This window comes from Anabrus simplex, chromosome 3 (assembly GCF_040414725.1).
Source record: "Anabrus simplex isolate iqAnaSimp1 chromosome 3, ASM4041472v1, whole genome shotgun sequence".
NCBI lineage: Eukaryota > Metazoa > Arthropoda > Insecta > Orthoptera > Tettigoniidae > Anabrus > Anabrus simplex.
Window position 1 is genome coordinate 343,994,375 of NC_090267.1, and position 23,855 is coordinate 344,018,229.

Genomic DNA, 23,855 nt, shown 5'->3' on the forward strand with positions numbered 1-23,855 from the left:
GCCAACATTGACGCAAATAAAACCCGCACCCCAATTTCGTGCCTCAAATTTTTTTTTAATGTGCAGGTATTATTCGCGTAAATACGGTACTTGCCAACTAGTGAATGCATGTGACAATGGATGTGATAACTTTAGGAATTCTTCAACATACTACTCTGTTGTCAATTGACCTCTTATAACTACCAGTGACAAATGATATTCCTGTGCAATAGCTCTTCAGACCATCATGACAGTAGTAAGGGATGTTTACTGCTGTAAAGTGAAGCAAGGATTATAATGCTCATCTTCATTCCTTTAACTATCATGCTATGATCATCCACTCCCATACACTATAAATACATCACCAGTCTGTAGTACACCCTCTTGCTCTCTGCTGACATCACTGTTGAAACATTCATGTTAGGAAATGTTAAGGTAGTTGAGAACACAGATTTGGTTGTGCTGTATGCCTTAATATACTCCTAGTAGAAGTAAAGCGCTCAAGTAGAACTGGTCCATGGTTCTGAATGGTGGACAAGGAGACTACGGTTATTAGAACTCGTTACCATTACAGAAGTCCAAATTCATATAAGACATACGAAGAACAATTTGAAGAGAACTCCTGCAGGACAAAATTCCAGCATTTTAGAAAATAATAAAATTAGTCAGTTGGATATAAAGGCAATAACATTATTATTTATTCTGACTAACAAATTTTTGCACAATTACGTGTAAGTTTCACTGGTGAATGTTTGACCGGATACAGCTACAACAAAACATGTTATGAACAAGAGAAAACATTGAGAAGTATATTCAGTATCTGACCATTACAAAATGATGTGCCACTCATAACAAAGTAAATTAATACAAATACATGACTTATACTAAAGTAGAGACTACAAATTCAGTAAGAAGTTCACAGTATGGCTGGTGAACACTGCAGTAGTCCTGAATTTGAACAAAGGAAAGGTGAAAAAGAAATGTATACACATCCTCTGCTAAGGATAGTCATGGACAAGGAAGCTATCATGAAGGAAAGGTGGTTGAGATCACAGATTTGGCTGTGCTGTATGCCTCAGTATGCTTCTGGTTGGAGTTAAGAGCTCAAGTGAAGCTGATCCGTGGTTCTAGATGTTGGATAAGGAGCAAGTTGGACTTGGAGATGAAAAAACAAGTGAAGTGTTACATCTGAAGTGTCACCCTGTATGGAATAGTAAGATGAACTGTCAGAAAAAAAGAACAAAAATACCTGAAGTGTTTTGAAATGTAATGTTGAAGAAGAATTGGGAAGATCACATGGTCAGAACAAGTGAGCAGTGTGGGTGTCATGAGAAAATCAACGACTAAAGAACCATTCTGCAGGAGATTGACAGAGAAAAGTCAATTGGAAAAGGCATATTATTCAAAGGAATTGAATTACTGAATGATATTATTGAAGACGAGGTTGAAGGAAAGAGAGGAATACGAAGGAGAATATAGCTACCAAATGTTCTCAAACCAAGAAGGAATACGATATATCAGCAGCTAAAACAAGAAGCTATGAATAGGACAAACTGGTGAATTCTCTTTGGACAGAACAAGAGAACTGCCGTCAGACAGAACGCTTAATAATAATAATAATAATAATAATAATAATAATAATAATAATAATAATACCCGTGTGGGGATTTACCGGTTACCTCCATCGGGCGCGTCTCATTGGAATTGGAGAAGCTCGCTGGCTCTGCCGCCAGCAGAGTCAGAGGGTAGTAGGGAAATAAAATACCACCGTGAAAAAAAAACTGGTCCCTTGCCAGGGTTACGGCGAAGACTGGTAAATGACCAGAAGCCAGAAAACATCTTGAGGCAACCTCTAGGGCTAACAACCCTAGTTGTAAAAGGATGGGTACCCATCCAAAGCAAAGTCAAGTCAAAAAGCATGATGGCACAACATTTCAAGAAACATACCCCAGGGGGTAAATCTTCGGATAAATCCCTCGTCGTGAACGCCACGGCGCACGAGTCTCGTTCGGATTCTGGGGGAGACTCGACATCATGCAAGAGACGAGTCGGAGCGTCTCGGTGTACCCCGAAGAGTCAAAAACTCAGGCCAAAATCTAAAACCTTTCTAGCAACTTTCAACATAAATTCACTTACACAAACTGGCAAGCTGAAAACCCTCACCAAAGCTTATCACGAAAATCAGATATCCATAATGGCCCTACAGGAAACAAGGTACCCAGATGAAGAGATTTTTGAATCCGAAGGCTACCGATTTTTCAAGAGCAAAGCGCAAAGAGGAATCCTTAATGGAGCTGTAATGCTTGGAACCGCGTTTGCTGTTAGAACCAAGATCCTTAAATCAGTTGCAAATTTCGAACCTGTGAATGACAGATTGTCTATACTCACAATTAAATGCGCGAACAAAACCTACGCCCTAGTTAACGCACATGCTCCTACAAACGATAAGAACAAGTCTGATCCAGACGAAGTTGATAATTTCTGGGACCTACTGGATGAAAAATTAAACGAAATCCCCAAACACCATGTCAAGCTTCTTTTGGGTGACTTCAATGCCCAACTAGGTCGTGAACAGAAGTACAAGAAAGTTATAGGAAATTACCCTGCTCGCAAAAGAACCAATCCCAACGGCAAAAGACTGGTGTCCATTTGCGAAAATCACAACCTGCAGGTCATGTCGACCCACTTTCGCCATCTACCCAGAAAGCAAATGACTTGGCGTTCTCCCGTCCAAGCTCTCGGAGAGTTCCAAATTTTATTTTTTATTTTTTGCTAGGGGCTTTACGTCGCGCCGACACAGATAGGTCTTATGGCGACGATGGGATAGGAAAGGCCTAGGAGTTGGAAGGAAGCGGCCGTGGCCTTAATTAAGGTACAGCCCCAGCATTTGCCTGGTGTGAAAATGGGAAACCACGGAAAACCATTTTCAGGGCTGCCGATAGTGGGGTTCGAACCTACTATTTCCCGGATGCAAGCTCACAGCCGCGCGCCTCTACGCGCACTGCCAGCTCGCCCGGTAAGAGTTCCAAATTGATCATGTTGCAATCTCCAGGAGAAACAGCCCTGAGATTATGAATGTCAAGGTAAAGAAAGGCATCAATGTGGCCTCAGATCATTATATGTCTCTTATCAAATTCAAACCAATTCCCGCAAACACAAGGAAGACAACCAGACAGATCATACGCTTCGACAATGATAAACTTCAGCAAAGGGTCCAGGAGTTCCAGGAGAAGGCTAGACCAAATGACTGTGACTTTAACAACGCCAAAAGTCTCCTTGTTGAGGCCGCCAAAGACGTTGCAGAAATCAAGAGAAGCAAAAAGCATCCCTGGTGGAATGATACCTGCGAATCAGTCCTCCAAGAAAGACTCAATGCATGGAAACAGTACTACTCTACGAAATCAGAAAATGATTGGGAAACCTACAAAACCCAACGTGCCCAAGCAGCTAGGGTGTTCAGAACTGAGAAACGTAAATATGAAAAATCTCTCATTGAAAAGATAGAACAAAACTTTAGGAAGAATGAAAGCCTTCAAACGCAAACTCACTGGCTATAAACCACCATCTCTATGCTTTGAGCGAAAGGACGGCTCACTGGCAACGTCAAATGAAGAAAATTGCAGCATTCTGGCAGACTACTTCAAGAATTTACTTAATTGCTCTAAACCGCAAAACCCCATTGAAACCAAGGAACCCTTACTCAGGTACCCAGTTTCCAGACCACCCGACAGAGATGAAATCAAGCGCCACATTGCCCGTCTCAAAAATAACAAAGCGCCGGGGGAAGACTCAGTAGTAGCAGAACTATGGAAATATGCCCCAGAGGAATCACTTGATATCTTGCAAAAGCAAATAGAAGAAATTTAATAATGTTTTAATGCAGCCACTGGCCATAAAACAAGAATACAATCATATATATACATCCATACCTGCTTAGTTCGGGCAGAAATCACTATCACTATCAGGCTTTCAGAAATTCACTAATTGAGCACTTTCGCTCGGAGCATTCCTGTATATGATATCGCTCGCAGATTTGACCACAGAGCTTGCACACACACTGATCACTTGGGTCATGGAATTTCTTCTCTGAGCACAACTTAAAATGGAAAGCATGGACCGCCATTCTTGTAGCGATGTGGCGCAGCTGGTAATTTGTGCCCATCCACCTTTTGTCCATCATGGCTTAGGTAGTGTAGAAGGAATCCCAAATTTCCATTTTCTTGGCTTTCAGATCTTGTAGAAGCTTCTCGTATGCCGCATTAACTGGCAGTATCAGCTCGTTCCGAAGGTCCTCTGTCAGGTACGTTTCCCTCATTAGCTCATATACCAACCGCGATCGGGTTGACTTTGATACTCCCAGGACCCTTTTGAGGTAGCGAGCTTTGATTTTCTCCAGTTCCTCCAGTTGAAATTGAAAACAACTTCAGGAAAAACAATAGTAGAGACTTTTTTGGGAAATTCAAAAAGAGCCTGAGTGGATATAAAGGCAGAGAACTCTTTATAAGAGATAAGAATGGGGATCTGGCAGTTAGTGCGAAGGAGAACTGTAGGATACTTGCAGAATACTTTCATGACCTGTTAAACTGTGAACCACCTGAAGAAGAGCTGGAGCTGGGGACAAACACAGAAGAGAGAGAGTCATGTCCTCCAACTAGAGATGAGGTCGCGCAGGCCATAAGCGATCTAAAGAATAACAAAGCAACCGGAGAAGATGGAATATCAGCTGAGATGATTAAGTGGGGAGGTGACAAGGCAGTAGACAACATGACCAACATCATCGGCCAGATTTGGAGAACAAAGAAGTTACCAGAAGGATGGAAGAATGCGATCATAATACCAATACATAAGAAGGGAGACAAGAGGGATGCAAACAACTATAGAGGAATTTCGCTACTAGAGATTGGCTATAAGGTGTTGTCGAAAGTCCTGCTCAATAGACTGGAAGAACAGTTAGAAAGTACAATTGGAGACTACCAAGCAGGATTTAGGAAGGGAAGAGGATGCATAGAACAGATATTTATACTGAAACAACTGATAGAACATAGGGCCTTAAAGAACAAAAAAACGGTGGTAACCTTTGTAGATTTCACTAAGGCATATGACTCCATCGACAGACAAACTCTTGGAAGAATCCTGAAGAACAGAGGATTAGATGGCACTACACATGAACTCATAATGGAAATTCTATCAGACACAAAGGCAAGGGTGAGATTCAGAGGAGTACTCTCTGAAGAATTTGATATCAACACTGGTGTAAAACAAGGAGATGGATTATCACCAATGTTGTTCAACATAGCTCTGGATGAAGTCATCAGACAGTGGAGAACAATGAATGAGACAATGGGAATACCAAAGACGCATGTTGGGGACAAAAAGGACAATAGGGCCCAAGTAGATTGTCTAGCCTTTGCGGACGACATAGTTATAGTAAGTGAGACAGAAGAAGATGCAAAGACACAACTCAACAACTTAAGCAATATAGCCGGAAGGGTAGGACTGAGGATCGCCTACAACAAGACAAAGACATTGAATACCACTGAGGATTGGACAACACCGGAAGGCACCGTGCAGAAGGTGGACAAATTCAAGTACCTAGGAGAATTTATAACAGGAAGGAATAGGAGCAATGAAGGAATAACAGAGAGGATAAAAAAGATGCGATCAGCCTTCTGTATGACCAGAGATATATACAATAAAAAGAATATATCTACGGACGCAAAGATCAGACATTACAAGGCAACGGTGAGAAATGCTGTATTATATGCTGCTGAGACTATAGCACTAGGAAGAAATGGTGCGGAACAACTAGAGAAAGAAGAGAGAAAAATATTGAGGAAAATACTAGGCCCTAAGAGAGGAGGTGAGAGATGGATGAGGAGACCCAGGGAAGAACTATACCGGAACATGAGGACAATCTCAGAAGAAATCAGACTGAAAAGAGCACGGTTTGCGGGACATGTAATCAGGATGAATATGGATAGAATGACGAAAAGAGTATGGGAAACAACAGCGAGGACACGAGGAAAGACAGGAACCAAGTGGGTAGTTGAACTCCGGAAAGATTGGTCAGAATTGGGGATCAAGGTGGAAGAAAAGGAAAATTGGAAAAGGAAGTACATACCGACTAATATGCCAGAGATCAACGATAGGGATGGATACAGGAAAAGGATTGAGAGTCACCAGTGGAGTAGACAAGAGAAGAGGATACTGAATATCTCGGAAGAAGAGCGGGAGAGAAGAAGAGAAAGGATGAAGAGGTTCTGGGAGGAGAAGAAGAAAATGCAATCCGTGAAGGAGCTGTCCGTGGTCCTACAGAGGCCGTAACGCAAGAAGAAGAAGAAGAAGAAGAAGTAAGGTACTCTCCTATGAGTTCAAGAGCATATGTCAGCACCGGTATTACCTTTGCCTTAAATAGCTGCATAGCTGTCTCTACTGCAATAAGGGTAATATTCCCTATGTCGTTCATTGCTCTGATCGCAGCAACCATCCTGGATCTGATGTGTATTCGGAAGCAATGCCCACTTGTTTGCAGAGTTAGCCCTAGATATTTGAAATGATTTACTCTTCTTAGACGCGATCCTCTACACATTATTTGGTCAGCCTCCGCGAATTTACCGCCCTTCCTGAAAATCATCATTTCTGTTTTGTCCTCGTTTATACAGATTTCATTTTCTTCTGCCCATTCCACGAGTAGGTCCATAGCTCGTTGCAGTTCATCGATGTTCTCTGAAGCGATCGCCATGTCATCCGCGTAGATATACATTTTCGCATTGGTACTTTCTTTTATCTTTACCCCTACATCGCATGTGAAGGCGTTAAACAAGATTGGACTCAGTGGATCTCCTTGGAGACCCTACCCGAAGATTGGAAAATAGCTTTGATCCATCCATTACACAAAAAAGGCAGCATGAAGAACATCAATAACTACAGAGGAATATCTTTGCTACCCGTGACTTACAAAATTCTATCACTTGCCATCCTGGAGTGTTTGGAGGCACAAGTCGAACATCAAATAGGTGAATACCAAGGAGGGTTCAGAAAAGGTCGCTCAACAGCTGAACAGATCCAAAATCTCAAAACGATCATCAGATATTGTACACTAAGGTCCAAGCAGTATGTGTCTGTTTTTGTGGACCTTAAGAAAGCGTACGACTCCATTGACCGGGAAGTCCTGCTAAACATCTTAAATGAATTTGGAGTTGATTTGAAACTGCTGGCATTAATTAGAGCCACTCTGACGGATACAAAATCCAAGGTGAAGTTCCACGGATGTCTCTCGCATTCCTTTGACATCAAAACAGGAGTCCGACAAGGTGATGGGCTATCCCTGATACTCTTCAACTATGTTCTTGAAAAGATCATCAGAACCTGGTGGGTGAGATTACAGGAAACCAACTACAGTCCATTGAGAATAGGAACCAAATCTAAGGGGATCGCAACAGACTGCTTAGCATTTGCCGATGATATTGCTGTTCTCTCAAACGACATAGAAACCGCTAGAGCTCAAGTTGAAATTTTAAAGGAAATTGCCGAACAAACTGGTTTGCAGATATCGTTTGAGAAAACAGAAGTAATGACTAACATCAAAGAGGCTCCATCAAAACTCCATACGAAATACGGGGACATCACCCGAGTAGACAAATTCAAATACCTGGGTGAGATCATCATGAAAAATGGACTGGACAAAGAAGCACTTCAGGAGCGAGTACGCAAACTGGAAATAGCCTACCAAACATCCCGTACAATCTACTACAAAAAATGCCTTTCCCAAAGCACCAAGATACGTCACTATGAAACAGTTCTGAAGCCAGTAGTTCTATATGCAGCCGAAACCCTGTCTCTAAATGCCAACAAAGGACTCCTTGAAGAACTGGAGAAAAGAGAACGCAAAATTGTGAGAGGAATCTTGGGATCAAAGTACAGAAATGGAGTCCATCAAAAGAGATCCAACAAGGAAGTTTACAGCAAAATAGGGAAAATTACCGACACAATCAGAAAAAGACGGGCACGATTTTACGGTCATCTGAAAAGAATGGACAGAAGAAAGTTAACTAAAGAAATATTTCACTTTTTTGATTCAAACCCCAAAACCACAATTCCCTGGTTTAGAAATACCAAAGAAGACCTTCAAATGCTACATATCTCAGCTGAAGACGCCCTTAACAGAGATCTCTTCCGCAAGAAAATATTGACGAACGGGCTAAACCGAGACGAGCAACCGAAGAGAAGAGACGGTGCCCCTTGGACAGAGGAGCGTAAGCAGGCCCACTCACAAAGAATGAGGGAAATTAGGGCTCTAAAGAAGGCCAGTTCAGTGTCAAATGCAACAAGACTTAACGTGGTCCTTGATGGCCCCAGCGAATTATATATATATAAAATAATAATAATCATCATCATCATCATCATCATCATCATCATCACACTTCCTTTAGTACTTCCAAACTTCTGTTGTTACTAATCTTTAAATCTCAAAAGGTTTAATTTTTCATCACCTCTAAACACAGTTAGTACAGACCAAATGAGTTGGCTGTGCAGTTCGGGTCACAGAGTTGTGAGCTTGCATTCAGGAGATTGCTTGTTTAAACGCCACTGTCGGCAGCATTGAAAATAGTTTTCTGTGATTTCCCTTTTTCACACCAGGCAAATGCTGGGGCTATATCTTGATTTAGGCCATAGCCACTTCCTTCCCAATCCTAGCCCTTTCTTATCCCATGATTGTCATTAGGACCGTCTGTGTCGGTGCAACATAAAACAAATAGCAAGAAAGGGAATGGTGCAAGCAAGTGGAAACATAAGTTGGTCATTAATGAATTGTATATTATGAAGCCCTATTACTTCAGAGTAATTGGTGTGACTCAGGCGGTTCAGTGCCAGTGTGTACTTCCCTTAACAAGGTACATTTGTTCAAATTCAGATCCTCTCGTTTTTCTTCTCTTTCAGTATTACTGAATTTCTATTCTCCCACCATGTCCACTCATAGGGCTGGATTTTATGATTTGATCGTTAGTGGTCTTGGTGAGGGACTGTTGCATGGATGGATTTAGTATAAACTCCAATTTCCTATGGCGTCCATTTCTTCTTTCATATGTTGAGGTCTTGCACTGCAAAAGTTCCTTATTGTCTAACACATCATCCGTGCATATGATATGATGTTCCAGAATTGGTGTGCTATACATGCAGCCAGTTTTACCACCTGTAATGCTTCATATCACCTGAGATATGTTCTGTGGGATTTAAGTATGGATTGTTGCTTTCACGGTCTGTATTAATACACATGATAATATTTTTGGTTTTTGCCATATCAAAGAAAACAAACAGAATATTTTCTATATTTCTCAGAGATGTTACAGAAGTCTTAGTTGTGGACAGATGTGTTTTTCTTCTGAAGACACAAGAGCAATGTTTCTGGGGATACATAAAGAATTTCTGTTTGTTTTCTCTGATGCAGCAGTATCCGAACAGATCATCATATGTATTTAAGGATGGAGTTTCAGCAGGCCAATCAGTAAATTCTGTGTACACATGTTGAGCAATCAAAACTTGAACTATATGACTGGCATGAATTGAGAAATTAAACTGTATCACCCCATCACAAGTAACACATTCTTTCACTCAGAGCTATAATATTCTACAGAATATACAAATATTGAGTTGCAGGTAGACTCATCTTCAAAGTTGACATAACTCCAAACACAGTGTTCTAAGAGCAACCCTGTAACAATCAACATCAGCATTGCATAATCAGTGGCAGACAACGTGGGAATATCTGGGGAAATTGGTGACTTCGGACTATACTGAGAAAGTTGCATGTACAGTGCGGATTGTGTACCGTGACCTGCATTCGGGATATGGTAGGTTCAAACCCCACCATCAGCAGTCCTGTAGATGGTTTTCCATGGTTTCCCCTTTTACACACCAGGAAAATGTTGAGGCTGTACCTTAACCACTTGATGTACTTTGATGGATCTCTCTGTCCTGGCTCTCAACTGCACTCCAGTACAAAGACGGATCTCTCTGTCTGTGCATAGTTTTTATTTCTGGACCCGCTCCAAGACGGTTTCCTTTGTGAAAGGATTTGATATTAGTAAAGTAACCTCTTGACAGATGGAAGCACTGTTTTATTCCATTGATGTATTCAGTAAACACTTCTGTGCAGTTTTTCCATGGAAAGAATAACCTGTATCTTAGCAACCTCATCGTAAGCAAAATTATGGCTGCCTCCAAGTTGAGTGACGAAGCGATTATAAGGGAATTTTTAGAAGAGAGTGGCATAGATACAGAAATAAGCGACAAAGAATTTAGTGGAAGTGAAAGTAGTTCGTGTGACAGTGACGTGAGCGTTGGTAGGGGTAAACAAAGTGCTGTTTTGCTGTCAAATATGTCACTGAATTTTAGGCCTACATCTGATGCCACACCAACGGCGTCTAATAATATTGTACACAATACGGAATGGAACTAGGAGTACATAAGTAATACTCCAGAGTATCATTCATGCAATGCCACTGGTGAAATAAATAGTGTTGTTCAAAGGCACCTAGGACAATGCCCGAACGAACTGCAAGTTGTGAACGAATTTCTAACTGCAGAATTTTGGGAATATCTGACCAAAGAGACAAATACTTATGCAAATAAATGTCTTGTATCAGCTGCCAAGGATATAAATAGGGTAATGTCATATGAAAAGGAACACTGGTTTCCTGTATCTGTGAATGAAATGAAGGCCATATTACCTTGAAGTGGTAAAGTATGATGGCAAGAAGAAGTTCAGACCCAATCTTGTTGTTGACTACAACTGTGGAATGGGTGGTGTTGATTCCCATGACCAGAGACTTGCATCATTCCCCTTGATGTGGAAGTATGTAAAAGGATACAAAAAAATATACTTCGACATGCTAGACATGACACTTCTGATTTCGAGCATCATTCATCACCTCCTCAACCGATTAGGATTTGCGAGCTTCCAGATCAATTTGGGCGAACAGCTGTTGGCAAGTACAAAGTACATCTGACAGTAGTTTGGATATTTCCTCTCATTAGGTTGCTGTAAAGCATGCTTTTTCAGTGTCAGTGATAATATCATGTAAAGTAATGAAAATAAATGGAAAATCATGACATAAGTTCAATTAAATGGTATGTGAATGGATTAATTAAGGCCATGGCTACATCCTTCCCAATCCTAGTCCTTTCCCATCCCTATGTTGCCAAAAACCTTCCACTCAACCAATAGTAATTAAAAAAATAGTTTGGACTGTGTTTAAAATCAGATCCCATCTGGTGGTCAGGATCCTTTAGGTGTCAAGTCGTAATGGTCTGACACCATGGTTAGTTGAATTGAATCCTGTTGGTGTAAAACATTAGGATGTTGACCAGCAGTGTACAAATAGAGTGAAGGCATATGATACTGTTGATGGTGAATAGTATGTCAGATGGGGACATTAACCTTGAGCAGACCCTTTGGTGTTATTTGACAGGAGTAGGTTGTGCACCGACATTGGGTTTCACCCTTGCCGTACATCATCATCATCATCATTACACACTACACAACACATAACATAGTCTTATATGGACAAGAAAGGTATTCCACCTATCAATACCATTTATTATGAATCAGACTAACATCAGTACCGGTTTTGACTGTATACAATCATCATCAGCTGATAGATCAAAATATTACATCCATTAGGCATTGGTATGTGTTACAAAGATGTCATCATCCATTAGCGCACTCGGATGTCTGATGGGGTTGTGGGTTAGATGTTATCGTCATATCATTTGCGATTACGTGGGGTTAAAATTGTTTCTGAGATTAAAAGTGGAGTAAAAAGCTTAACTAGACTAAAAATGTATATGGGATGTATATGGCATGTTTCCACCTTCCTCTATCCAACCACGATTGTTCCTCATTAACTGTGTTCCAATCCAGATTTCTTCTAATTATCCTATACTTGATTGTTTTCAATCACCTTAGTCTGGGTCTCCCTCTTGCCCTACCTCCTTCCATCTGGGTCTCCATCATCTTTCCCACCTCCATTCTCTTAACATATCCAGATCATCTTAAGTTCATCCCTGTCCATTCTGTTGTAAAGCTTTTCCGCTCCAATTTCCTTCCTAACGTCCTCATTTCTTACTCTGTCCTTTCTTGTTTTTCGTATGATACTTCTTAAAATAATCGTTTCGCTGGCCTGAATTTTATTCTCCTGTCTTTCTGTCAGTGTCTGGGTCTCTGCTGCATATGTCAGTATTGGGTAGTAGTACATCTTATATATTATCTCTTCATACTTATTGGTTCTTCCCCAGGTTTCTCACACTTGGATAGAATGTACTTCGCTGTTGAATCCTCTTATTGATTTCCATGTCCAGCTCATGGCTAAATAGTTAGCATGCTGGCCTTTGGTCACAGGGGTCCCGGGTTCGATTCCCGGCAGGGTCGGGAATTTTAACCATCCTTAGTTAATTTCGCTGGCACGGGGACTGGGTGTATGTGTCGTCTTCATCATCATTTCATTCTCATCACGACATGCAGGTCACCTACAGGCGTCAAATCAAAAGACCTGCACCTGGTGAGCCGAACATGTCCTCGGACACTCCCGGCACTGAAAGCCATACGCCATTTCATTTCATTGATCTCCATGTCCAGCCCTGCATCCTGCATCAGTTTGCTTCCCAAGTACTTGAAGCTCTCCACAATTTCAAGTTTTTGGCCCTTTATTTTTGTAATTCCTTGTCGTATCCTAAGAATATGGCAGGCTAAGGACTTAGGTTCGGATTTTCGGGAGCGTATAGTCAGATTGGCAAAGATTGTTTGAATATCACTTATATTCTGAAACCCTAGAAATAATATACACATATATACAAAGCACATATACATTTCTGACCCCATTCAACCTTTAAATCTCTTTCAAATCTTGTTGTGAGTCTTTGAGTCTCTAATTACACACAAGAATATATATTCACTGGTTGAATACTTAACAACGGGAAGAAGCTGAACCCCGTGCGGCTGAATTCTTCTGCGCTGAAGTCTTTGGAACCCGTCGCTTCGACTGCGATACGAAACTCTCCCAAATAGGAGTGAATGCTGGTTTATTACTAATTATAGTACAATCAATTAAAACATCTAATTGACTACTGGTGTGGAGAACCCTGTGATTGTTCACTAACGAATCACACTCAGTTCAAGAGCCTGTTATCCCTCTGACTTACTATTACTTTACTGCGTACTCGCAGCTCTACTCAAAGTCTACCAGCACTCTTAACAGTTTCTCCCTGGCCGACTAACTGTCTGTTCACTGGACGATATGGCCTCCGGCCCACACAGTCTAACAGCCTACAGTCAAAAGCCTCCTTCGAGAGCTGAACATCAAAAGCCTGTTTGTTTACAAGATACGAGTTTATATTTCTTTTCCATCCCTTCGAGAACTCTCTACTTAATAATATACCACAGTTTTTTCTTTCTAAATACATCTAAATAGCCTATACAGCCATTGCATCATCATTTCCACACACAGTTCTAGCAGTGTTCTCCCCAGAAATTTTCGTCAGCTGGGTGGCAGGAATGAGCAGCCGGGCGGAGAATACTATGTAAAAAATGAACATGCTAAAAATTTCAGTTTATTCCTCCCAGGTATTGACAATAATATCAGACAGGTATACATTAACTGCAAAATATAACTATTTTAGTGTTATTATCACGAACAAGATATAAGAGTATTTCGAACTTCTAGCGTTCTACTGCTCGCTCTTTTTATATTTGATTTACAAGTTGCTTTACGTCACACCCACTCAGATACGTCCTATGGCGACGATGGGATAGTAAGGCGCTAGGAGTGGGAAGGAAGTGACCGTGGCCTTAATTAAGGTACAGCGCCAACATTTGCCTGGTGTGAAAAAGGGAAACCACGGAAAACCATTTTCATGGCTGCCGAAAGTGGGGTTCGACTACTGCTCGTTCATAATCATACAGGCCTAACACTGAGGCTTACCACTCGGTTGCTGTGGAGTGCCATACGGGTTTTGTGATGTCATGCGGAATCGAATGCACGCATGCGATTCCATGTTAATCTAGACAACTGCTCGAATACTACACTACATGACAGCCAAGCTAAACTTTTAATCGCCGATGTAATTGAAGCAATTATGCTGATAAAAGTGATTACCGTGTAAATAAACAGTTTTACAGTATGTACAATTTAATTTGGAGCAACCAGTTATTCAAATAATATTATGTAATTAGCAATTACCTACGTTATGTTAGCCGGGCGGCCTGTAAAAACGACAGGGCGGTGCGCCCATCAAAAAGGTCCTAGGGAGAACACTGGTTCTAGTCCTGCTGCTTTTGCCAATTTAATTTGTTTGACAGCAGTTTCCGCTACTTCCATTTTGATTGAACTCTTGGCTTCTGTCCCCTCACACTCTAGCTCTATCATCTCATCTACACCCCTTCTCACATTCAGGAGTTCATCAAAGTAATCCTTCGATCTTTTCCTTATCTCCTCTGGTTGTGTTATTATCTCTCCTTTCATTCCCTTTTCACCTGCTTTGTGTAGACTCTTCCTTTTATGAGTCCATATAGCATCCTTTGTAGTTTTACAGTTTACTTTACGTTGCACCGACACACACAGGTCTTACGGCGATGAAGGGATAGGAAAGGGCTAGGAGTGGTGAGGAAGCAGCTGTGGCCTTAATTAAGGTACAGCCCCAGAATTCGCCTAGTGTGAAAATGAGATACCACAGAAAACCATCTTCAGGGCTGCCAGTAGTGGGGTTCGAACTCACTATCTCCCAAATGCAAGCTCGCAGATGCACAACCCTAACTGCGCAGTCAAATCGCTTGGTTATAAAGCATCCTTTTACTGCTGTACACATCCTCTTCCAACTCTCATTTAAATCCTTTCCAGCTTTTCTTCACTTCTTCCTTCATTTCATTTCCTGATACTTTCTTCCATTTTATCCTTATTCCCACCATGCGTTCTTAGTTTTAACTGCTTGCTTTACCCTCTCATTCCACCGTGAGATCTCTCTACCTTTTCACTCTTTCAGCTATTCTGCCATAAGTACTCTGCACACCTTACAAATCCTTTCTTGAACATGTCTCATTCCACTTCCACACTCTCTACCTCAGTTCTGAGTATGTGTTGTTTCAGTTTATATTGGAAATTTTAGTTTAATTCCGTATGTTTTAATTTCCATGCTTTTATTTTCTTATTTCTTTCATTTTCACTATTTTTTCCATTTTATTTTGGCTACTGCTACTCTGTTGTCTCCATCAAAGTTACTTCTTACTTCTAGCAAGGCTGTTAGATCTAATTTATGGTTTGCTCTTTCTGCCATGAAGCAATCGATTACTGTCCTTGTCCTGCTATTTCCCCATCTATATTGTGTAATCTTTCTACTATTCTTCTTCCTGAACCACATGTTGCGCACACTTAACCCCATTTCCTACACAAACTCCACCAACTCCTTCCCCACTTCAATCCTCTTTTCATATCCAAAAGGTCCAGTTACTTCTTCCATTCCTTTTCTGCGGCATCCCACCATTGCATTGAAGTCTCCCATGAAACTTACTTCCACATCCTTTATTTCTTTCTCCAGTGTCTCAAGAAATTCCTCCATATCTTCTTTGCATCCAGTTTGGGTGCATACACTGAGATGAAATCCTTTACTCCATTCTCTGTCCTTTACTGGATCTTTATTATTCTATCACTTAAGTAGGCCACTTTATGTACATACTCATCTAAGAACTTGTTGGTCATTATCGCCTCCATTGTTTGCCTTATGTCCTCTCCAGCAGAGTGTGTATCCCTTCCTCAACTTCTTTCCTTTTCTTCTGCACTTAACCTCACTCATTCCCATCGTAGCTATATTCTCCTTTTCCATGAACTCAAATCACCTCTTCTGACTTTCCAGTGAGTGATGACATGAGGTTGATTCCCACCTTCATAATGTTCTCTACTGGTCGCCAACTTCTCACAGTTCCCCCAGCATAAAACTGTACACCACTTCCGGGAACACACTAGATTTTTCCGAGGTTGATTTAAAAGTGCCATTTTCATTGTAGGGTGTTATTACAGTGGGTTCACCACTCCAAAAAGTAATTTAGAGTTGTTGCCACTAGATGATCAAGCTGTTCCTAACATGAAGTACAGACGCCAGACACCTTTTACAGCCACCCATAACCTGGGGTCAGACACTACTCAATGGTTTCAAAAGTCATTTCCTACACTGAGGGGACCATCACCCCACCTAATGAAACTCATCTGCCCAGGTTATCAGGGATCAGGTTATTTACTGCCGCCCGACACTTGGCGTTGAAATACTAGCTGTACTGTCTGCTCATGACTTTAGCTGGATAACCACCCACACACACATATGCTCTTATAATGATGTGCCTCTTGAGGCAAAGAGTGGCTTACTCCTTGACCAGTGATGGAACACATAATAAATGAAAACCGAACAACTGCCCATCATCATGGCAAGTAGACTCATATCCAAGTGCCTGGGCTACAGAACACACACGTATAAAAATGGACTCTCCTCAGAGGTAACAACGAACTGTTGTCCTTGGTAGAAACTGTTCTAAAATCAGTCCATAATTTCAACCAGTTTTTCTGTTGATCGCCACTACTTGACTCATATCTGGGTGCTGCGAGATGAAATGCTATATCTGACCACTGCTTCATGAACACTAAAATCACTGTGCTTATTGAGGGCTGGAACACAACACTCACTCAGAACTTATATGTAGAGAAATATTTTGCCAGGAAATGATGAGGTTTGTGTCTTAGCTCATAATCCATTAAAGATTATAATTTACTCTCCAATATGAATTAAATGTGAGAATTGGTATTGAAAATATATGTCTCTGCAACGAACAGTTTTAATTTCTATATTGTAGTCTTAAAACTACAGATCCTTTAAAGAAATGACTTTGCTACTTTATTTTATTTTTTATTTCCTTTGAAACCAGTCTAGCTAATTTGTTTATTTTTTCAGGCCACCCATTTCCAAGTTCTTGAAAGCTGTGCCAAAAGGGCTGGCATATTGAAGCCTAACGTTAGAGTGAGTCATGTAGGTTTTGGTGTAGTTCTTGGTGAGGACAAGAAGAAGTTCAAGACACGTTCTGGAGACACTGTGAAGCTTACAGAACTTTTAGATGAAGGTATGACAGTTACACATCCTGGTACTGGACATGCTCAACTCATTGATTTCAGTACTTATCATTAATACAGTTGTAGTATTTAATGTTGTACAGTACTCTAAATACTGTTTTGTATTCTTTCAAAGGGGAGCTGGAACCTTAAAAATAAATAAGCTTGATACTTATAGAATTAAATTCTGCAAGAAAATTTAGCATGTAGTTATTAAATGGTATATTATTTATTAAGAACTCGTTTTAGAAACAAGCTAACTCATCAGCATGGATTGTCAAGCAGTGCTTATCAGCGGTACACATCTCTTGTGAGAGATATTGCAGTTATCTGGTGATTCCTTTCTGAACATTTTGAGTAGTAACCAGTTTTTTCAGTGCAATATGATATCCATTGTTTTTTGTACAAGAATTCTGAAGAAGTCAAGTCTCCACTTCCAGATGCATTCCTTTATTTATCTGTTTTATAATATTAACATTATTGTATGGCCTCAGTTAACGTATGTAAACATTTTAATTTGATGCCATCTAGCTGCTTGCTTGTCAGTTTCGACGTTCCGTTTTATTCTAGGCCTTCTAGATGGCGAGTAAACCGAATCTCTCTTAGGCGTCTATGGTTGAGTTTTAATTCATTTTGTCGGGTTAATACCAAACATGTCACCAGAGATCTTTTCCATGCCGACATCGTAGGACATGGAGTGTCAAATGAACATTTTTCTGCCCTTGAAAAATATGACTACTTCTGCCGGTTTGAACCCACTATCTTGGGATCCGGAGGCCAACACTACCACTGATCGACAGAGGGAGCTATCTGCTTTATAATGACGAGTATGGATTATATATTCTCCTTACCTTTTGGTGAAGGTCTGAAGTGTCAGCATGAACATATATATATTCTTGCTAAGAGTTTTCTTGGAAATTATTTATTTCCAATAAAAACTATAGCAAGGCATTTGTCTGTTACCTATTAATGATCATGCATACATCTTGGATTATACCTTGTTTTTTTCTGTTAACACAAACATAATCCTATGTGCTAGGATTCTTGTATTTCTTGAGCTTATCGAGTGAGGAAATCAAGAATGTTTTAGAGAAAGTATTGAGTGATTCTGAACATAGTTTGTTGCTTGATGATGATTCAAGGGATGTGGATGATTCAGCTATTGGCAAACCTTTGGGTTCAGTCAGGCAGCTGAACTTTTATTTTTAGTACTTTTAAAGAGCAACAAATGATTACTGTAGTATCTGGTCAGGAAGATATGTTGTGTATAAATGTAGATATACTTGAACATAGGTGAAACTGTTCTGTTTAGATAGCTATGGATGGTTAGAAATTGTGTTTGGAATGAACACAGAGATGGGAAGTGAAAAAGAAAAAGGTCTATTAGGTCTTGTGAGGTATCATAAATTTGTAGAGACAGATGAGGTTACAGTAATTAAGTGATCACAGAGTTTTTTGATCTGAATATTAACTGGTGTAGGCTATAGAGGTAAAATGTAATATTTTCATGCAAATGTATATTTATCATGAATAGCATTATAGTTCTTTGGAGAATGACATAAAGAATGTTTCTATAATTTTCTGTGTTCTTCTAGGACTGAAGAGAGCCATGGACACATTGGTACAGAAAGGTCGTGATAAGGTGTTGTCTCCGGAGGAATTGAAAGCGGCTCAGGAGAATGTGGCATACGCATGCATCAAATATGCAGATCTGTCTCACAACCGCAATAACGATTATATCTTCTCCTTCGACAAGATGCTTGAGGATAAAGGGAACACAGCTGTGTATCTTCTATATGCCTTAACACGTATTCGTTCCATAGCAAGGACAGCTAATATCACTTCTGAACAACTGAAGGAGGCAGCAAAAACTACAACTGTCTCTTTGGAACATGAAAAGGAATGGAAGCTTGGGAAGGTATGTATTACCTTAAGCTGATCAAGTATGTATTGGAAAGCATTTCTGATAACTTCGATTGTACTGCATGTTCCTGTGCACATATTGTGGCGTAGGGATGTAAGAATTTCAATCCTGTAGACCAATATTCTGCAAATCATTTCAACTGTGGAACTTATTTAACTTATAATGCTGGCATAGATTCATAGGGTTTTTTTTTTTTCGTTGTAGGGTCAGGAATTTTAACCATAATTGGTTAATTTCGCTGGCACGGGGGCTGGGTGTATGTGTCGTCTTCATCATCATTTCATCCTCATCACGACGTGCAGGTCGCCTACGGGTGTCAAATGAAAAGACCTGCATCTGGCGAGCCGAATTTGTCCTCGGACACTCCCGGCACTAAAAGCCATACGCCATTTCCATTTCGTATAAATAGGTCTTCTGGTGACAATGGAAAAGAGAGGGATTAAGAGTAGGAAGGAAATGGCTGTAGCCTTAGTTAAGGTACGGATTTGCCTGGTGTGAAAATGGGAAACCACAGAAAACTATCTTCAAGGCTGCCAACAGTGGGATTCGAATCTGCTATCTCCTGAATGCAAGCTGACAGCTACGTGACCCAAACACGGATCCACTTGCTTGGTGATCCATGGAAAGATTTTGTCTTTGTTATTACCATATACATATGAGAATAATCCATGCACCCTAATTTGAGGCAGCCCTGAAGATGGTTTTCCGTGGTTTCCCATTTTCACACCAGGCAAATGCTGGGGCTGTACTTTGAGGCCACAGTCACTTCCTTAACTGTGTTGGAGAGACGTAAAGCAAAATTGTAATTTTAAAAAAAAATGAGAAACGCATCATAATCTTCACATGCTATTGGGTGTGCAACCCACTAATCAGAATTGTCGTGATTTGCCTACCTCATCCTGATATTTGTGTAATTAGCTAGTTTTGCCTGTGTGTTGTAATGAGTGTGCTGTCTGGTATTGGCTGTAGAGGCATGTGTTGTGCAAAATGCCGGCCAATTTGAAGTCTTGTTTTGTTTTTTGCCAGTTGTGAGTACAACGTTCTTTGACATCGTAGGCTACTTTCTTTCTGCTGCCCAATTTCCATTGCTCTCTGCATCTTCAATAACTATGATGATGATGATGATGATGATGATGATGATGATGATGATGATGCTTGTTTAAAGGGGCCTAACATCTAGGTCATTGGCCCTTCAATAACTCTAAGCTTATATTTAGCTGTGAATGAGTGATTACAAGATACTTAACACGTGGTTCACAGTTCACATCTAATGTGCTACTGATGCCACACAGACCAAGGCCAGACAATGCTGTAGTATAACAGGATCCATTATTTGAGGCAAATCAGTACCAACCTTATTTCAAATAATGCGTGCACCCAAGTTTTCCTTCGTTAAATTCCATAAAAATTATGTGTGGAATATTCGCATATATACAGTATTATCATTGCCTCAGGCTAAACCTTGAAGTCCAAATAATACTTCTGTCTCATTGGTGAAGTTAGCATCAAAAAGTTTAAATTCATCTTAAGAAAACTCTATTTCTTGTTATTTTTTAGGCAGTAGATTATAGTGATATTTCAGATAACGTACATTTTAAATTAAAATAGAAACATAGGCATCCATTATATACAAACTGATACATTGTAAATCAATTTATGGTCCAAATAATGGAAATAATAGAAAACAATGTCTGTTAGCGCTACGCTGTTAAAACCCTCCGCTCGTCTGTGTGTCACCCCTTTTGTTCCAATTACTGCTCGGTAAGTACATGGTTTTTCTGGCAGCTGTAATACCGTGCTGCTGAAATAATGTAAACATACGGGCTTATCTTGTTGTTGACATTGAGCCGCAGCAGTGTGTGTCATTCTTCATCAGAATTGAGGGTGTTGAAACAAATGCATGACTTGCTTTATATATCTGTTTCTTAACAGATATAGTTCAGTCAAAGAATTTAAAAATTTTCTCAGTTTAACTTTTAACTAATGTTAGAGAGAAAAAAAACTGACACTGTTCCAGTTGGCAGTAAACCATAGCAAGCTTGTCTTTGTATTCTGCTTTCTGCTTGGTATCATTGTCAAATTTTATTGCGTTAGTATTCTGCTTTCTGCTTGGGATTAGTGTCAAATTATATTTTTTACATTATGTTAAATGATATTTTCTAGGTTCTTCTTCGTTTTCCGGATGTTGTTCTGGATATCACGAAAGATCTATGTTTACATCGCCTCTGTGAATATCTTTATGAAATATCATCATCATTTACTGAATTTTATGACAACTGCTACTGTATTGAAAAGGATTCTGCAGGTTAGTGATAAATTATAGTCATATTGCCTTCTTGAATATTTATTCAGAAAACATGATCATGTTCTATTTGTGTCAAGCAGGAAGTAATCTTTCAATCTGATATTGAATGATATTTGGTACTTGATATCTCAGTAACCCTATATTTGCTCAAGTAAAATTTGGAGAACGTATAGCTCAGTTCATTTGCTTGGTTGGTTTTGCATTTTTGATATTTACAAAAAACTATCACCAGTTAAATGGAAGTCTTGACCACCACTTATCTTACATCGCACCGATACAGATAGGTTTTATGGCGACGATGGGATAGGAGAGGGCTAGGAGTGGGAAGAAAGTAGCCGTGGTCTTAATTAAGGTAAAGCCCCAGCTTTTGCCTGGTGTGAAAATGGGAAACCATAGAAAACCACATTCAGGACCGCCAACAGTGAGGTTCGAACCTCAAATGTTCCCAAATGCTGGATACTGGCTATACTTAAACGACTGCAGCTACCGAGCTCGGTACCGCTTATCTATAGATCATTCGATGCAGCTCTCCATCCTACCATATCCTGTGCTAACCTTTTCATTTCTACAAACCTTCTACTCTAATCTGTTTGACGTATCCATGCATCGGCCTATTCCTACCACTTCTATCAAAAACTAGCTGAAGAAGTCCAGTATATCCTATCAGACAATAATAAATTAATAAAATTAAGAATGAATTTAAATAACAAACAAAAAAAAAAGCCTTTTTTGAAATTAAATTTAAGACTTGAAGTAAATATCAGATAATGAAGATCATTAAAGTAGTGAGAAATATTTATAAACATTAAATTAAAGAAAATTAGAACATTCTTCAACCCAATGTGGGTCACGGTACAATACATTTTAATATCTGCTTTGCTTCGCTATAAACATACGATGTCATCTATTGGCTACATTACTGAAGCTTGCACTTGTTCATATCATCACGGGAAGTTCTGTGAACTTAGTTTTTGTATGTGACTGTCTACAGCTTTTTGAATCACCTGCTTGCTGACGAGCACTGCCACTCACAGTCATGCTGAAGTAGTACAAGATAATGAGAAAGTGTTTGAAATTTTGATAAATGATATAAGTGACGATTCTGTTTTTTTCCAATGTGGATGAAGTAGTTTATGACTACTTCCTTCCTGAAAATATCATAATTGAGGGTGAAGGAATAAGTAATAGTGACTAAGAAGAATTTCAAGATAGACTTAAAACTTGTATCATGCACATTTCGTAGAAAATAATTACCTGGGAACTCCTCTCTTAGCTTGAGTACAAAAACGGACTGATATATTGTGAAAGGACTGCGCTGATTTTTAGGCATTAAGCTGAGGGCCATGAACACAAACATACCATAGGAATATAAGAATACCAGTCTACTGATCCATTCATCCACTCTCCTGTATTTTCTCAGCTCATGTTCTGTATCCATTATAAATCGACTCTACAATTCTTTCATTTCAGTGATAACAGTTCCCTACATCAAAGTGACAAAATCATCCCAAAAGGAGAACCAAAGGACCATATCATATATATTAGTGCAAAGACTGTAACATCTGTGTCCACAACCACATTTTGTGAAATACCACACAAAAAATATTATTTTTCGTGAAGATTTTGTGATTTTTCACTTTTTTCATGTATGACAGCCATTTTTACAAATACAGTAGAAGTCCGCTATAGCGAGTACGGCATATAACGAGAACTCCGTTATACCGACGACTTTTTTCTGTCCCTTCAAAATTCCTATATTAAACTGTGTATCGTCCTTCGGGTACAGCGAGAACCCTATCACTGGCGCATCCGTTGTTACGAACGATTAAGCGCGCGCGATTTTTTCCGTTACCGATATTTAATGCACCCCAGTGATGATATTGCATGCGATCGATTACCTTCGGCATCGTTTCCTCGCTATGTGCACTAGCGATTTCTCTCGTCGACATTCGAAGGCGATGTCGGAGTTGATTAGTAATACTAATATCCGTCGACAGCTGTTCCATAAAGAAAATTCGAAATGAAAGAGAAGATATTTTCGTTATAAATGCGTAAATAACGTGTACGATAACAGTTGTTAACTCGTTAAAAATTAAGGCTGACTAAACGACCGCTTAATTTTGAGGCTAAATACTGCAATTAAGTAAGAATGGGATACACCTCAAGATATGGCAGAGTGCTTAATTGATTTCATAGGTTAGTTTGTATTTTGTCGCGTCTGGTTAAACTACGGAAAGGCTATTATGAAAATTTATAGCGAGAAAGTTATTTCTCTACCGGCGCTTGAAGTGTGTTTTCATCATACGTGTAGTACGGTTAAGTTAGGATACGTGACGCTGTTTGAATAAGAAAACTGAAACGTTTGCAACAAAATGCGATCGATCATCTTCGGTATGGTATAGTTTTCTCACTTTGTGCATTTGCGAGCTCTCTCGTTGACATTCAAAGGCGATGTTGGAGTTGATTAGTAATACCCATCGACTGCTGTTCTCTGAAGAAAATT

At 39.9% G+C, this 23,855-nt stretch overlaps 1 protein-coding gene across 1 annotated transcript in view; it reads left to right on the forward strand.

Annotated features, from left to right (window-relative positions):
• The window catches only part of ArgRS (arginine--tRNA ligase-like protein), a 129,872-nt gene that overhangs the window by 93,850 nt on the left and 12,167 nt on the right, over positions 1-23,855 (forward strand). Inside the window, exons 8-10 of the mRNA XM_067143223.2 lie at positions 16,969-17,134; positions 18,719-19,041; positions 21,211-21,352. Coding sequence (XP_066999324.2) covers positions 16,969-17,134; positions 18,719-19,041; positions 21,211-21,352 — 631 coding nt within the window. The remainder of the gene's footprint in view (positions 1-16,968; positions 17,135-18,718; positions 19,042-21,210; positions 21,353-23,855) is intronic.